Source organism: Tachypleus tridentatus, chromosome 4, assembly GCF_004210375.1.
Source record: "Tachypleus tridentatus isolate NWPU-2018 chromosome 4, ASM421037v1, whole genome shotgun sequence".
NCBI classification, from domain to species: Eukaryota; Metazoa; Arthropoda; class Merostomata; order Xiphosura; family Limulidae; genus Tachypleus; species Tachypleus tridentatus.
In genome coordinates, this window is record NC_134828.1 from 62,810,213 (window position 1) to 62,827,928 (window position 17,716).

Below are 17,716 nucleotides of genomic sequence, written 5' to 3' on the forward strand. Positions count from 1 at the left end.
TCCCATTCTATTCTGACTAGACTTCAATGTCGTCTGTATGTTCTCAGGCTTATTTTGCCTGCAGGTTTACCTTTCCTGTTTACTATTCCCCATTTATTTATTCATTTGAACCTTTTCAAATAGAGATTTCACTCCTCACCCTCACACTGTTTATTCATCTTTATACTCTGAGTTAATGTTGTTTCCTGGTATAATAAAATAAATAAATCCAGAATGACATATGGATGACATCTATTATCTTCATCTCCCTTTACTTTCACCATGTGCCATTTCTTCTTCATCCAAATATTGCATTTTGCCTGTAGCCAAACTATGTACAATTCAACTGTGAGATTGTATTTTTCTTTTTCTTTTTTTCTTTTCCCTTACAGGGTCACATCCTTCTTTTGTATCAGATACCACTCGGTGATGAGTGGTCTCTGTCTAGGTATCCTTTTTAATTAGGGAACCCATCCTACTATCTCCTCTAAAGTTATTTCTGTGGAGGGTTTGTATTGGAATGAAGTTGTACCAGTCAACAAATATTCACTATATAATCTTTCACAAAATTCAAATTAACTAGGAAACTCCCTTCATTGTACATTTTTCTAGAAGTTGGCTCTCGGAAGATATAGTTTGGAAGAAGCTGGACGAGCCAACATGTGGTGATAAGGAGCCCTTGTCTTACAGTGGATGAAATAACTGGATATACTGTGTGACAGGGATACTCCCATCTCTCACAGGCGAGTTTTAGGACATTTGGTGTATAAAATGAGCTAGACCAGCTAATTGATATCATGAGTGGCTGGGGAAAACCTATCCTACAATCTCTTGGGCATCATTCCTTGTAGGTCTGGTTTTGAAAAGGAACTGAATCAGCTACATGTAAAGAGTGTCTGGTCTTAGATTTAAGTGAACTATTTTGTTGCACTTTCCTTCCATTTGTCACTCAGATGTTGGATTCCCATGTGACTGGTTGTGGTTATGAATCTGTATGTGTGCTTTGAAGAGAACTTTATTCTTTCTGCTTCCTTTTTCATAATGTAAACTGCATTATATATACTTAGTACCACCTGGTTTTGGATTGGAGTTGATCCACTGAGCACAATCTGATGTGCCCTAGCCATTCTACACCATGGAACATGTCTATTTGTATATTGCATAACCTAATTAACTGGTTAACCACAATCCCACCATCTTCTGCAGATAAGTTCATGGGAGATCTTGTTTTGGAAAGGAGTTGAACCAGCTTACATATCAACAATCAAGGATGTGCTCCTCTTTTTCCAACCAATTTAATAGTGCTTACTTTCACAGTAGGTGAAGAATATACTGTCTGCAAATTTAGTGTGGTTTTTCGTGAGTGTATTTCTCTAACAAGACAAGTTGTTCTCTACAAGCATTCTTCAAGTGCTTTCTGAAAGTTACTTATCTTTTTAATTTGTGCACCAGTCCCTTCACCAAGTCAGTGTGCAATTCTAGCTATTATATGAGAGGAGGTAAGATATTTTATCAATAGTTGTTTTCTTACACTGAAAATATATTTTTGATAGATACTTGCACTTCGTGCCCTTCCTTCCCCACATCTGGTGCTTCTTTTCTGCTTAATATTGAAGTGAACATTGAGTTTGCAGTAAAGGGGGAGCCAGCTGAAACAGATGAGTGTCATTCTCCTATTGGTGGAATGTTGTTGCATGCTTATGTGCATGTTACAACACAACTGAACCATGTTTAAAGTGAAGCATGGGGTAGGTGAGTGTTTCAAGAGTAGTGGTAAGCAAAAACATTTGAGCACAGAGAGAGCAGCACTGAACAGGAAAAGGTGCAACACAGTTGATAATTTAATCATTATCTTTATTAAGAGTAGTAAGAATAAAATCTTTAACAGTTTAAGTTATTAAATCATTAGAATAACAAGAATTGTTCTAATTATTTGAAACATTTTCTTTATGAAATTTTCATGCATCATATTTTGTCATGAAGGACTAAGTCTTTTGACCCAGAAAATAAATCTGACTTGAATTTATTGCTAGCTTAACTGTGAAATAAGTATTCAGGATGGAACTATAGTCTATATTAATTAAAAAATTGATTGCTAAAGTGTTAGTTTCCTTATAAAAGACAAATTTTAAGGTCGGAAAAGATTTTTTTTCAATTCTATTATTGTTAAAAGAAAACTTTTTTTAAATAGTTTGAGGAGCTTCTAGAAAGTGTTATTTTTTTTCACTTGCAAGATTTAACGTTAAACTATGAAAATGGTAGGAGTTGTATTTAATCTTTCAAAATTTGTTTGATATTTGAAAAAAATGTTGAATATTAGAAGTATATTAATGTGATCCTCTGTCAAAGAAAATCATTCAAGAAAGACATCCACAAGAGTACAAACATAATAAGAGTTTGATCCCTGTTAATAATAATGTATTAAGAAAATTTGGAAACACTTCAAATAGGAGGCCTGATATGGTCAGGCTAAGGCACTCAACTTGTAATCCGAGGGTCACGGGTTCCTTGCACCAAACATGCTCACCCTTTCAGCCATAGGGGTGTTATAATGTGAAAGACAATCCCATTGTTGGTAAAAGAGTAGCCCAAGAGTGAGCAGTGGGTGGTGATGACTAGCTGCCTTCCCTATAGTCTTACATTGCTAAATTAGAGATGGCTAGTTCAGATAGCCCTTGTATAGCTTTGTGCAAAATTCAAAACAAACCGATCCTTCAAAGAAAAAATTGGGCTGGTGAAGTAAAATGGACAGTGAAGATGGATGACTATTTTTTTCTAATTGGAAAACAAATTTTGTTTTTCATTTCATCTCTAAGGATCATATGACCAATAAAGAATTTTGTGCAGGTACAGAGTAACTTTTCTACACTAATTATTTATCTTTAAATCCATCTAAAATGTTAAAGAATACAAGTACAGTATACAGCCCTCTGACATGGGAGATGTTTCTTGAGCAAGCCATATTGGACAAATCTGTGTTAAAAAAACTTCATATTTTATAGGATTAATAGAGACATAAGAACACAGTCACATTAGTCTCCAATAAATGCTTATATATAATTTTTTTTTACACATTAATTAGAAGTGCAATCTGTATAGTATTATGTATGAACTAAAAATATAAAATCATAAACATGATAACATTCATATGTGATATCTTGTGAATGAAAATATTAAATAATACAGTACTGTCTTCTATTGTAACACCAACTTGTAAAGGAAGTATGTGAAGAACTGCATGATGATGATAGATTTGGAGTTCTTTATTACATTTAATGATGTATTATGTTCTGTTCTGAACAGATGTTATTTTCACTTAAAATACATAGCTTATTCCTATGGGAAAATTAACAACTATCTGAGTATGTAAAGACTCTTGTTGCAGAGTTAAAGTCAAATTTTGAGAGTTAGGGAAAATTCCCTGTTTTTTGCATATTCCTTAGTGCATTATTTAATTATAAAATGTAATTATAACTAAATTTATACAATTAAGAGCTTAAATCTACTTGGATAAATAAATGTAGTTTCATGTTACGTAACAAGATTGGTCAAATTAACTGATCCTTAGAGATAGTGTAGAGAAAATAAAAGTAATTTTACTGAAAACAATTTGAAAAGTATAAGAATATTTGGGGATTATACAAAGAAAAAGTTGTTTTTGAGGTCAAGAAAAGTATTTTTAATCTTAACATGAAAATTTGCACACACTACTCAAAATAAATACTCAGTATATTCATAGATAAATCTTTGTTCATTAGAAATACTTCAATAAAAAAATAAGATTTTGTATGTGACAGACTTGTATTGTTAATTGAAAGTCTGCCAAATTTCATGAAGATGTACACTATATTGAAAGTTAGAACTATTAAATCTATAAAGACAAGTGTAAAAAAAATACATGGTCAGTATTTTGCTGAGCTCATGTTGAGAGAGTTATAATGATCTAGAGCACTCGTGTTTGTGCATTGAGCAAAATATGCATGATCAAATTTCCTTATTTGGCATAGTGCAGATAGCCTAGTTGCTTTGTGCCATAAAACACCAAACCTTGTTTGGCAGAAAATTGTTTGCTTTTATTTTTGTGTGTATAAGCAAATCAGATTTGAATGAACCCACATTGTGTGAGGGTTTACTGTGGTTTAAACTCTAAAATATTGGGTGGGAAAACTAAGTTTCTTTCGCTCTTGTTATCTGTGGTTTTAAATTATTTACTTGGCTATATTACTTGTGATTTCTTTAAATTTGAACATATTAGGTGTGAATGTATACAACAATCTTTTTTCACTAATGTGTTAAGTAATATCTTGAGGTTACACTTGCACCAACATTTCTATGGGACTGACCAATGGTGATACAGGTAATGCACTTTGCCTGCCAAGAATCAAATTTATGTTCTCTGTCTTATACTATTTGTTCTCAGTCTGGAACTATTCTGTAAAGTTTTCCATATAGTTGACAAATTTTCTTCATTGAGACTTCTCACTCCAATAAAAGCACTGCCCTCACTCAGCACATTTTCTTTTGTTTTGAGAAATAAGAAAATTTGTTTTCACTGTAATTTACATCGTGTCCAGATTAATTTCCTCAAAACATTTTTTATTGTTTTTTTTTAATCTGTTCTGCATGTAGATCCTGACTGAATACTACACTATCACCCTATTACAGGTGATATAAATAAAACCATTTTGTCTTTTTTGAGTAATCATCCAATCTTTTCAGTTTTATTGGATCTTTCTGTGATATGTTATGGGACCTTAATTGTAAGTATGCAAAGATATGAAATTCCTGGGTAGTCTTAAAATGCTCTGGGAATTACACCTTTGAAGAATGTTCCTTTAGTTTAGGAGATCTGAGTGTTGGTGATTTATGAATACTGTTGGAGATGAGTTTCAGTACTGAGAAATATTGGCCGAGGTGCTTGGGGCCAATATGGAAACTTACAAGGACCTGATTTTTTAATAACAGAAACACTAATTGATGTTCTGGTGAAATTAGTAGCAGAAATAACAGCTGGTAGAGCTCTAGGATGTTTTTATAATACAAGGTATAAGATTACAAAACTTCAAGAAAGTTGTAATAGTTTTATACATTTATAAAACATTAGTGAACCTTCAGAGTACAGTGTGTAAATTTACATCTATGTTTTGAGACATATCAAATGACTGAGAAATTGCAGAGATAAGCTAATAAAAAGGTACTTGGTTTTAAAAGATTTGAACAGTGAAGGGCAGTTGTTTTTTACTTAGGGTTACAATGGAGTAAAAATAAATGTTATGTTCATGTTTTAAACTATTAAGGGCTTGCTTGTATTAGTCTTAAAAAAAATTGGTTGAGTAATGGACTGCAAGAATGATATAAAGAACTTGGATATTTTAGAGATGATGAATATAAGTTTTGAAGCTTGTGTCCATAGTTCTTTATCAGAATTACTAATTTAAAACTTAGGAACTTATGAAATTTTTTTTGTTTTTTTCTGGTATTGTGTCATGTATGTTATGTTAAAGCTGTTTAAATGTTTGATGGTTAAGTGTACAAAAAATTTGAAGCTACATTTAGGTTAGAATGGTTGTGTTGAGAATAACTCAAATTGGCCAAATGACTTTTATCTTGTTATATTTTGGAACTTTGTCAAATATTGCTAATGTATATTGTTTTTGTAATGTTTTATTGCTTTATGAATAAAATCACACAAAACAGTCAATTTTGAGCAGTTTTTTTATTTATATTTTAACTTGTGACTTAATTTATTTAGTATGTATTCATTGTTCACTTTGGAGAATTGACTTTTGATACTATAAATATTTACAGTAGCAATGTGTTTTATTTTTCATACTTTTTCCATCTTTATGTGCTGTGTCACAAATTATTTTTAATTTTCCATTTTTTCCAAGTGTATTTTTTTTTATAAAACAACTTTGAGAAATAAGTTGTATGAATTTTAAAAATTAAAACTGATATTTGTAAATGACTTGATCATTAATGAATTATATTTTTATTTCCAGTGTGGTCTCAAACTGTTTTGACTATACCTCCTGCAGTGGATCTGTTTGGTTTGCTAGGTTAGTATAAAATTTAGTTTTATGCTTAGTTCTCTTAAGATACAAGCTATACTTTATATGTGTACTTCAGTAACTTCCAAGATATGTACTAAATGGAACAAAATGATTGTGGAAACAAATGCATATTGTCTTTAAGTATATATTACTTGTAAAATAATTTTATTATTGTTATTGTGGAATTAAAAGATTATCTTGTCATATCCAGAGTGGTTTTCCACATTCAAGGAGGAACAATCCCAACAAAATTCAAACTGTTCTGCAGGGAATGATTCAGAAGATATCAGGGATTCTGGGAGCTCATCATCACTCAGACGGAAACTATTCTTCCAACCAGAAAATGAATATCCACCTAGTCCTGCGAGGTGAGCTTCATATTTAATGGCAGCAAAAGAATTTGCATATTTACCATAAATACTGATCTAAAGCTAGGAAAATTATAACAGTAAAAAAGAAATACCATTATAATCCTTTAACAGTATCAAATTTATAATTTATACTCTTTCCTTCTATAAAATGAGTTTATATACATTTGTCTACATTTAAAATGAAACTTGTGTATCTTATTTCTTGTTTAAACAGCTCTGATTTTCAGATCTTCTCAAAATATAATGTGGCTTTCTTTAATAGTACCAGTAGTATTGATCCAAGAATTATCTGTTTTTGTTGTTCAGTTTAAATATAAAATAGTACTTCCCATTGTAAAAAAAGGATTTTCAGAAATGATGTTCCATATCAATAGATCTTAAAAACGTTTGTTCATAAACTGAGAGCAATAATTACCTAATTAGCTGTATCCCATTCTAACCAAAGTCAATGTCTTCCTGTAAATTAAGTTGCTTCCACAAATGACAATACTAGATTCTATGGTGTTAAAATAAACAGCAATAGGCTTGTCAGTATAAAAACATAAAACTTGCATGCACATAAGATTAATCTCAGTAAGATAGGCCAATTAAAAGCTACATTAAACAAAATATAAAATTCCAATACAGTACATTAACTTCTCTCATATAAATGTTTTCCTTCCTCTATAGGTAAAAATTTTTTCACAAGACATGAACTCTCACAAACCTTACAATTAAATTATTTAACTGTGTCTCGTACGTAAATAATTATATGACAAACCTTCACCAATAGGAATGCAACATGCACTGCTAATATGCAATTCTCTCAATTATACTCTACCAAACTATCACATGACAAACCTTCACCAATAGGAATGCAACATGCACTGCTAATATGCAATTCTCTCAATTATACTCTACCAAACTATCACTTCTTGCTTGGCAGTACTCATGCAAAGACTTTTTGTTGTGTTTGTTTTCACTTAGTGCATTTTTACAGTAACTTTAAAGTGGATGTTTATTATTTTGTTTTTTTCAAAAGTTAACAAATTTTCTATATTTGTTTGTTGTGTTTTTTTCATCACATGGTTGAGTTTTATTCATTATTACACAATGAATTTTAGAGTACAAACTATCATTTCAAAGGTAGTATCTTCTGTTACACTCCCAGAAGCTACAAGTGGGGGCAGGAACTTGTTTACAAATTTGTCAGCTATTTCATTGTTAATGGTAAATAGATGAACAACAACTGCTTGAACTTGAATTTTTTTTTTTTTTTAATTTTGATCATTTGACTTTATCAAAAGAACTGACAACACACACAGTGGTACTTTTTAAATAATTCTAGTTTACTTTAAACATAGTTTGTTGATTATTTTACTAATTTTGTGACTTTAATTTGAAGGATAAACAAGACTGGGTTTCCATCTACCTCAAGTAAAATATGCCATACTCCAAGAAGGCAAGATCTCAGCAATGCTCACACACCAGGGGTGAATATATAGTTTGTTTTTAATTTTATCTGAGAAAAAAATATTTTGAGAACCAAGTGTAAGTCACAGCAAACTTATTATTGATACTAAAATAAGGAACAAATTGTACTAGTGAAAGCTGTATCCTAATAATTATCAAAACTTTATAGAAAAGATGAAAAGCTATTTTTCAAGAATATTTTAGAAATGTCATTCGTATTATTGTATAAGTAAATGCATGTGTTTTTGAAATTTAAGATGTAAAAGGTATGTTAGCAAGACAAAATGTTTTATATGAAAAAGAATTTTTTTTTTTTTATAAAATGAAAAAGTAAAAGTTTGAAAACTGTTACATATTTAAACTTATTATAAGTGTTTAATCTGTTTGTTTTGTAAAGACAAATAATAAAAATATTCACCTTGCATCACAGCATGCATATATATCTTGCTTTAAGAAAGCATTAAAAGTTTTTAAAGGATTTGAGAACTTAGCAAATTATGTTTAAACAGCTCTGAATGAGTAAAATTTGTATGAATTAATCAGACTTTTCTTGAATGTTGTACAAATCCTGTGGTTATTTGCCATTGTACAAAATGTTAACTTCTTATCTTTAGACCCAGTTTTCCTCAAGTCCTATCACACCTAGAAACTGCAGTATATCTTTCAGTGCTTCTGGATGCTCTTTGTCTCCACCTTCCATATCTCCCATCAGAAAATCCATCTTCCACACACCATATACAGGTCATTATCAAACACTCTAGTATTTTAAACTTACGTTGAATGTCCATGTGATGGAGGTATTGTAGCTGTAAAATTTGTTTAATATCCTAAATTTATATTGAAGTTTCATTCATTTTATAGTTGGAGGTATTCTTGAGGAAAGCGTAGTTCTGGTCATCAGAATTTTCTTTTGGCTTCTCAAAGTTAAATTTGTTATGTTCCTTTCATTGAATAACAGTATTATCCTTTTTTAAGATACATCAGTGGAATGCTGATTGATTTTATATTTTGGTATTTTAGTGTGGATAATACTTAAAACTGTTTTTCAGTTTCGAGATCTGGTGTATCATCATCCTCAAGTAAATCCAGCAGTTTAGAATCAAACATTCCTTCAATTTTTATAACTTCAACTGCAAGTAAGTATCTTGAAACAATGTAGATAACTTGTTGTTTTAATTTATACAGTTTTAAAAATGGACTGATTTCAATTTGATACATTCTACACAATCATTGGTAACATTTTTCTTAAATTTTAAATAAGGACTACAAAAAAGAAAATAAATGTTTCATATTGATTAAATAGTTTAATAAAAGTTAAGTGATTGAGGTAGATAAGTGTGTAGTATAGATGTTAATATTTGTTTAAATAATGCCACAATACTTGACTTAGTATAATGCTATTAATAAACAGAAAAAGTGATGTGAATACTGTTTATACTATTTAAATATTCTTCAAATACTGAAGCTGTAACACAGTTGTAGTGAGAACATCCTTTATCAACAACATAACTACATACAATATCCTAAATCAATCATGGTATTGTTAGCTCCACTTTCTGTAACAGGATATGGTTTACTCTTGTTTATTTACCAGCCAAACTCACTGATGTCAATGAAACTACTGCTAGCTGTTTGTTGGTCATCAGCTTTCTATATCATTGCTGGTAAATGAGTTCTATCATTAGATAGGAAAGTTTTGATTTTAGGAATTGTATATTTTTTGTGTAGGAGATAATTCATAATTACACCAGGATTGTTAATATACAGATAATTGATAAAATAATTATGGGTCTTCAGTGTATCATCCTTTCATACACTGGGATTATTGAAGATGACTATGTGAAAATAATCATATTTTAGCAGTATGTCAAAGTGTACAGTGCCAAGATATCCAACAGTTGTCACAAAGCTGTTTCCAGAATCATTATCATCAATCAGTATACCATCAAATTTTATTGTATCTGCTCTCCAGGTTAGCACCAGATAAAGCAGCCAATTTCTTAACTTCCTGTAAATTTGAGCAGTGAAATCTGATACTTTTAATTAGAATTGGTGGCCATATTGGACATTTAGCAATTAATATACATATTTTCTAATTTTATCAATTTTATTTTAAACTTTCATAAAAATTAACTTTTTTCTTATTAAATATGTGTGATTTTTTTTAATCATGTCAAATCTTCATTTAAATGTGATTTCATGGTCAAAAATGAGTCTCCTGCAATGATATATGGCAACGTATTAGATTTGTTATAAATATTATCCATTATCTCAAGGCTGCCAAGATTTTGATTCTGATTTTGTAAGCTAGAAAAACCAAGCATTTCTGGACATACTCTAGTGCAAGGTTTTGCTAGTAACTTGATTATAAATTGTGTTTACTTTGAAAAAAACAGTTACATGAAATGTAGATGTTTATTATTTTATCTTAACTTTCTATTCAACAGGAAACCAGAATAATGAATCTAAAATCGAAGTAAGAACTGAGAATAAGCACAGTAACTTCAAACTTGTCCTTAGTAACCCTACTTGTGATTATGGTGCAATTCTTGGTGTGACAAATGGTGTGGACACATCCATAGGTAACACCTCGGTATCTGGAAAGTCTTCTTTAAAACCCCCTTGTGAATTAGCTGACAATGAAAATACTTGCTCCATGGAGAGTTTGACTGAAGAAAACCTGGAAACCAATGAGGCTGGTCCTGGTGAGTTTTCACAAGTTTGTACCTCAAGTAGTCTCCACGTACGTAGTTTGACACTCAATACAAATTCAGAGCTGTTGCAGGACACTGGTTATCAGACAGGTAGTTTTCAACATGCTTCAAGCCTGAGTGGTCAAGAGATTGCAAAAAACCAAATCAGAATTACTTCTGCAGCCGAAGTGGTGGATAGCTGTGTTATATCAGGTTTGTTACATTCTCCCAAGTTAAATAAATGTAAGGCACCTGCCACTTTCATCAGCAGTGATACTCTTTGTAAAGCAAGCTCAAATGGTAGTAAAGAGTGTCATGCAGCTACTTTCTCCCAAAACAGTTCTCTTTTTGACACCATATCCAGTCATGATGACTTGGAAAAAAATTGTAAGGCACATCTACTCTTGGCTTCTTCTCACCATGTTTCTCATTGTCCTAATTTTGGAACAGTCTCTGCACATTCTCTATGGAAACCAAGTGTTTTCTCAACACCAACAAAAAAGCATCTTGTATAGAAAAGTCATTAAATCAAGAGAACTTATCAAATTGCAATTTTAGAAACATGATAATTACAGATTTAAATGCTGTAGATTTTATTTTGTCATCTGGTATCCTTTGGGTAAAATGTAGTTTTATCCAAGAGGACGTGTGAGGAATATGTTGACTGATAATTTTAAATTATAACAGTATGTCAGGTTTTTCAAAAATAATACAGATGTATAACTCGAGAAACGAAATTACAACATTGTTCACCAGTTTCTTCAAGAGATTTTGTTAGCCTCAGTTAATGCCTCTAAATATTTATTGTATAAAATAGTAGGTTTTGTAGGAAACTCTAAGATGATTGTTGAAAAACTCAACCCCAAGCCACTGGAATTGTCTTTTTTGATGGCAACTTAATTGGTAAAATCTGTTTCTTGTAATAAAGCAATTAGGACAACACTGCAGTAATTCCAAAATATTCATAAGAGAATTAATTACCTTTTGTTTTTAAAAAAACTACTTTATTCAGTATTTATAATGGATTGAATTTATTTGTGAACTTTTTAAAGCAAAACACTTCTTCGAGGTTTATATAAAAAAAAAAAATACAGAAACATGACAATACTTTAATGTGTTTTGTATTAGCAATAAAAAAAATTATTGTATTTCAAAATTAAAATGTATGCCAGAACTATTACATTAATGCATGAAAAATACTTTACATCCTGAATGTTGAAAAAGACAATGTAAATATTAACAAACTCTGTATAAATCATTTCAAACTAGGTAAAATTGATTTTATAATTGTATAAATATTTTTGTCTAGAAAACAGTTAATTTTTGGGGGTTTTCAAATAAAATTGAAAAAATACAATTTAATTCATCAGCATATAACTTTCTCAGTATTTAAATTTATCCCTAAAATGCTTGTTCACATTTTTATTTTAAATATCAATCTGCATGTTTACTATACGATATAAAACAAAATGTTGATCCAAAAAAGTTAAACATGTTTTGATTGAAAGATAAAAGTTAAGAAAAGCTATAGTCCATAAATGGGTATTAAGCCCATGCTTATGATATTTTTTTCTAAATACAAAGAATTGAAGATTCAGATTAGTCTCCGTTTTTGTTATTCATTTACTTTCAGACTTGTAGATTGTAAACACAAATCTTGAATTGTGGTAGTCATATTGTACATATGTTGTGGCTCAATATATGCAAATTTCATAAAAGAAAGACTTTCTACAGTCGTGCAGTATACATCAGATACCTCACAGTAATAAAGTAAAATCTTGTTTCTTGGAAATCTTTGGGTTTCAAAGTTTAGTTTCACTTATGAGTAAATGAAATGGCACTTTTCAATAGAAAATTACAAATTTATGTGTGAAATATTACACAATAGAAATATTTAGAACCAGCAGAATTAAAAGCAATATTCTGCTCTACCAGCTGAAACATTGTTAAAGACAATTACATTTCTCTGCTTACTAAGCTCAAATCCAATATAATTACAATTTTGGAAAATTTTTTCATAAATATATAATGAACACTGCAGCATCTTGATAAACTATTTTTTCTCTGGTGATACTTTTCATTATTAGACTCAAATGAGCTATAGCTTCCCTGGCTGCTTATGCTGCTGGAACCAGCTAAAAAAAGGTTTTGTTCATTGCTTAAATTTGTAATAACTACATTTCAGTTGTGTTAAATGCTGCTTTTCCTACCATTTGTTTTTAATTATTCTACATGTACATTCTGAATTATCCAATTTGAATTGCAGTATTCCTTTCTGCATTTTTATGTGTAACTGGTGTTTCTCTAATGAATATGGGCCAGTTTTGTCAGACCAGTTCTAACAACATACTAGTTTTTTAGTATTACTTTACTGTTTTTGCTGTATCAAAGTCACAAGATTGAGAAATCAAGATATACTTTTCGACAACTGATTTTTATATATAGGTATAATCATCTACAAATCTAAAATCAGCCAACATATTAGTTGGTGATTTTGTTTTTTACACTTAATTTTTATCAGTATCTGTTAAACAGTTCTTTTATGTTTATCATAAACTGTTTTTCAGAGTAAAAATTTATTTCAATATTCAAAATATTGGGTTATGGGTATTTTGTTATTTTTTTGTAATCTCATAGTATTGTACTGCACCTCTTGCCTTTGATACCACTGTTTATTGTGAATGGTAAAGAAACAGTTCCTCTTTTTATTTTTTTCTTTGACAAGTGTAAATGTAATTAGCAAAGTTGCTCAAAAACATGTTGTACCTCAGCACATTAAACTTATTGTACAGATTATTAAAGTGTAATGATATGCATAACAGTACGTGCATTGTACTTTTAATTGTGACAGTTACATGAAATGGTAGGCCTAAATTATTTTCATTTAGGTGTCTTTATTGTGTTCCTCTTAATATTTAAAGTTAGCCTTTAAGTAATTAGTTGGTCTATTTGAATTTGAAGCAATCATATTAAACAGTTATTCTTATAATTTGTACTACTATACTCTTAAAAAAAAAAAAAAAAAAAAAAAAAAGTCAAATTTGGTTTTAATTGGTTACTTGAGAGCAACCTTTTGTTGCTTTAAAAAGTGGAGATGATTTTCAGAAAAATTAAGAAATTAGAATATTTTAATTATGAATTTGTGTGTCTACAATAAACTTAAGAATTTGCAAAACATTTTGAAGTTGACGATCAATTAGTGCTGCAATAACATTTGATGTATAACAAATTACCAATAATATATTTTTTAAATATTTGTGTGGTGTTTAAGGTGCTTAAGTTGCAATCTGCAGGTTACACCCAGGGTCTAAACCTAGTGCTGGACATGCTTGTCTTTTTAGCCATGAGGGCATTATGTAACAATCAATCTCACTATTCACTGAAAATATGCAGCCCAAGAGTTTGCAGCATGTGCTGCTGGCTGGTTGCAATTCCCTCTGGTTGACAATTAAAAATTAGTGACAGCAACAGTGCTTTATTAGCTTTGTTTGTAAATAAAGTGGTATATGTTATGTCTTTGGGTTCTCATAAAACACTTGTTATCGAGTAACAACAAAACTCGGACATGCCGCAGCTTCCTGTACTTTATTTAGAATAGCCTCGCACATACAAAATACTAAGTGCTGATTGGCTAATAATGTCACATACATAACATCTCCTTTTTTTTTTTTTTAACAATTAAGACAATTAACTATTGTTACATAAATTTGGATTTACATATCTTATCTTATAGTTATAACATCAAAAGACATAATAAACTATGTTGTTATTAATGTCTATTTTGGTAATATGATAAGTGTAAATACACAGAAAATTAAATTTTTCTTTAACATTAAAAACTGGACTTTTTTTTTTTTACTAACTACATAACACATTATATCAATCAGATATAACAACATAATAATATATAAAATGAAGTAAAAAAATTCTACCAAATTACTACACAAATACAAGAGTATTTTAACTCTTACAAATACAAAAGTATTCTTTCTTTTACAACTCTTATTCTCAATCATTAAGTATTACATTTTTCTTGTAACATTCTTGCTCATTTTAACAATTCGCATAACAAAATCTCTTAGTTTTGTAGGAGCTTTAGAAATTCTACCTGTTCTTGTTACAATTTCACTCTTTTGAGCAGGAGCAATATTTTGCATTTGATTTTTATTTTTAGCATATGTAATACTTTGTTTCAATTGTGGAGATTTACATATATGGCTAGCTCTTGGTGACCCTGATTGAGACATATTTTGTCTTGGGGGTGTTTTAGGGATATTTGGCACATTTTCTGGGACAGACTCTTCTGCAAGATTTTTTTATATCTCTGTCGAGCACTGTGATAGACATCATCTTCATTTGTTTGCAATAACTGTCTACGATTTCTACAAATCATCCTGCCTGCTGGTGTTTGTAATATGTAGCTTCGGGGTTTCTCAGCTTGCCCTAATAACTGAGCTGGCATCCACTTGTTTTCATGTGTGTATCTTACACATTTTTCAAGATCCAGTGGTTTTGAATTCTGATCATATCTTGATTTACTTTTCTGTTTCTGAATGTCGATTTCTGACATCACTTTATCACTTGTGGAATAAGTAACTTCTCATTTGTCGGTAACCTCGTTCTGGTTCTACGACTCATGCACCTTTGCACTGGTGATCCAATGTTTGCATCTTTTGGTGTATTTCGGTAGTCTAACAATACTAAATGCAGGTCTGATTTTTCTTTCAGAGATTTTATAACAAGTCTTTTCGCTGTCTGAACTGCACGTCCCGCCAGTCCATTTGCTTGTGGATATCGGGCACTGAATGTTTAGTGTTTAAATCCCAGATCTGACTGAAATCTTTAAACTCTTTAGCATCATACTGTGGACCATTGTCCAAATACACAATCTGAGGTATGCCATGCGTAGCGAAAAGTTTCTTCAACTTCTGAACTGTTTGTTCGGATGTGATCTCTTTTTCATATTCATTGATCTCCAAATATCCACTGTAATGATCAACTACTACTAGATAATGTGTTCCTTGATTTTCAAATAAGTCTGTTGAAACATATTGCCATGGCAACGTTGGTGTAGGTGTGCTGATCATTGGTTCTTTTTGTTGTGCATTTCTCATTGTTTGACATGTGGTACATTTTGAGACAGTGTCTTCGATTTGTTTGTTCATTCCTTTCCAAAATAAAATGTCTTGTGCAAGCTGCTTTGATCTCACAACTCCTTGATGGCTTTGATGTACGAGTTTCAGTATGTTATGTCTCATTGACCTTGGTATCATGACTCTCTCCTTTGAATAATATACCATCATATACTGTCAGCTCTTCTTGGAAATCCCAATATGGCCTTGCTTCTGGTGGTACCTCGTCTCAATTTTCGGGCCATCCTTTCACAATCTGTTCTTTGAGAATTCGATATTCTGTATCATTTTCTGTTGCGATCTTTAGCTCTTGTTGCTTTTCTTCGGTGAATGCAGACAAACTTGTGACATCAGTTGCGAAAACTTGACAATCTCTCATATCATCTACAAGGCCAGGATATTCATCTTTCACTGGAAATCTGCTCAATGCATCTGCGATAGGTATGTCTTTACCTGGTTTTCAGACTAACCTGATGTTGTACGGCTGTAGTTTTAAAAGCATTTTCTGTAGTCGTAACGGAACTTGTCCCAATGGTTTGTCTTGAATACGGACCAACGGCAAATGATCTGTCTCCACTGTGATATCATTTCGGCCATATAACAAGTGATGAAATTTTCTGCAACCAAATACAACTGCTAATAGTTCTTTCTCTATTTGTGCATATGCTCTTTCTGTTAGTGTTTTAGATGCATAGACAACTGGTTGATTGTTTTGTAGTATCACAACACCTAGTCCACCTTGTGATGCGTCACATGACAATGTCAACGGTTCATTAAGTGCATAATATCTCAGAACTGGAGCTTGGCTGAGAGCAGTCTTGAGCTTTGAAAATGCCTCCTGCTGCTGTGGTACATCAAAATAGAATCCATGCGTTTCTTCTGTCTTCTTCTTGACTACTTCTCGTAGAGGTTCACTTAAATCAGAATAATTAGGTATGTATTTGGACAGGTACGTAGCCATTCAGAGCAGTGTTCCTACTTCGTCGCGATTGGTTGGAGTATGCATTTCATGTATTGCACACACTTTTTCATCAGAAACTTTGATGCCGTTGCCTGTGATCACATAACCTGTGTAGTCTACCTCTGGCTGGCCAAACAAGCATTTTGATAGTCGAAATGTCACATCATTTTGTCTAGCAGTTTCCAACGTGTTGCGTAGCACTTTACAATGTTCAGGTAGTGTAACAGTATCGAGTAGCATATCGTGAAAAATGTTATTCACATGATCATGCTCCTGAAATATTTCTTCCATCGCTCTTTGGTATAATTCAGGACTCGACTTAATTCCCATCGGCAAACGTAAGTACATATAACGACCCCACGGAGTGTTAAAAATGGTGAGTAACTGACTATTCTCATCGAGCTGTAGCTGATAGTATCCCATGTTTGCATCTAGGACAGTAAAATACTTGCTTCCATTAATACGGGTAAGTACATCCTCTGGTGTATTGATAGGGTGGTATTCTCTCAGTAGTGCTTTATTAAGAAACTTAGGATCAATGCAAATTCTCACTGAGTTTCCGTCTTTCTTGTGTACAACATGTAGTTGACTACACCACGGTGTCGGTATACCAACTGGTACTTTCGAAATGATCCCTTGTGACTCTAAAAAGTCTAACTGTACTTTGGTTCTGTGACACAGGGCCATCTTTGTAATCTAGGTCAATAGACAACGTACATTTTCCTGGGTATTTTGCCTACTCTGTCTGTGGGAAATCTGTCTTAAAACTGAAGCAAAATTTCACGAATACTCTGTGGCACTTTGTTTATATTAGGAACTCGGAGTCTGACTGAGTCTGGGTTTTAGTACACTTATTTGATTTATCAATCGAAGGGGGGCGTACTTGTGTTGATTCATGAGGGGGGGCTTTGAACAGTGGGAATCTCGGACCTGGAGGTAGCCTATGTTGTGAACTCCGATCATGCGAGTATTTACCTTGTACATAAGTACTAATTGCATTTACTTTTTGTATTAACCCCAACTTAGTACTAGATTCACCTCCAAGAAGATTAGGTACATCACCATCAACAACTTC

At 31.7% G+C, this 17,716-nt stretch overlaps 2 protein-coding genes across 4 annotated transcripts in view; one reads left to right on the forward strand and one right to left on the reverse strand.

Annotated features, from left to right (window-relative positions):
• LOC143249270 (uncharacterized) overlaps window positions 1–13,582 on the forward strand; it is a 29,690-nt gene extending 16,108 nt beyond the window's left edge. For all 3 annotated transcript variants that reach the window (XM_076498805.1, XM_076498806.1, XM_076498808.1), the window contains 6 exons: window positions 5,982–6,038; window positions 6,244–6,400; window positions 7,788–7,875; window positions 8,470–8,596; window positions 8,905–8,991; window positions 10,303–13,582. In XM_076498805.1, the coding sequence (XP_076354920.1) occupies window positions 5,982–6,038; window positions 6,244–6,400; window positions 7,788–7,875; window positions 8,470–8,596; window positions 8,905–8,991; window positions 10,303–11,063 (1,277 nt within the window). In that variant the 3' untranslated portion in view covers window positions 11,064–13,582. The remainder of the gene's footprint in view (window positions 1–5,981; window positions 6,039–6,243; window positions 6,401–7,787; window positions 7,876–8,469; window positions 8,597–8,904; window positions 8,992–10,302) is intronic.
• A 1,699-nt stretch (window positions 13,583–15,281) lies between these two features.
• On the reverse strand, window positions 15,282–15,662 carry LOC143248135 (uncharacterized). The gene has a single exon (XM_076496568.1). It carries the CDS (start codon window positions 15,660–15,662, stop codon window positions 15,282–15,284), a length of 381 nt encoding a protein of 126 aa, XP_076352683.1.
• Between the last annotated feature and the right edge of the window lie 2,054 nt (window positions 15,663–17,716).

Coding starts and splice junctions, on each gene's coding strand:
- LOC143248135 (XM_076496568.1), bottom strand. CDS start 15,662: ATGAGAAATGCACAACAAAAAGAACCAATGATCAGCACACCTACACCA.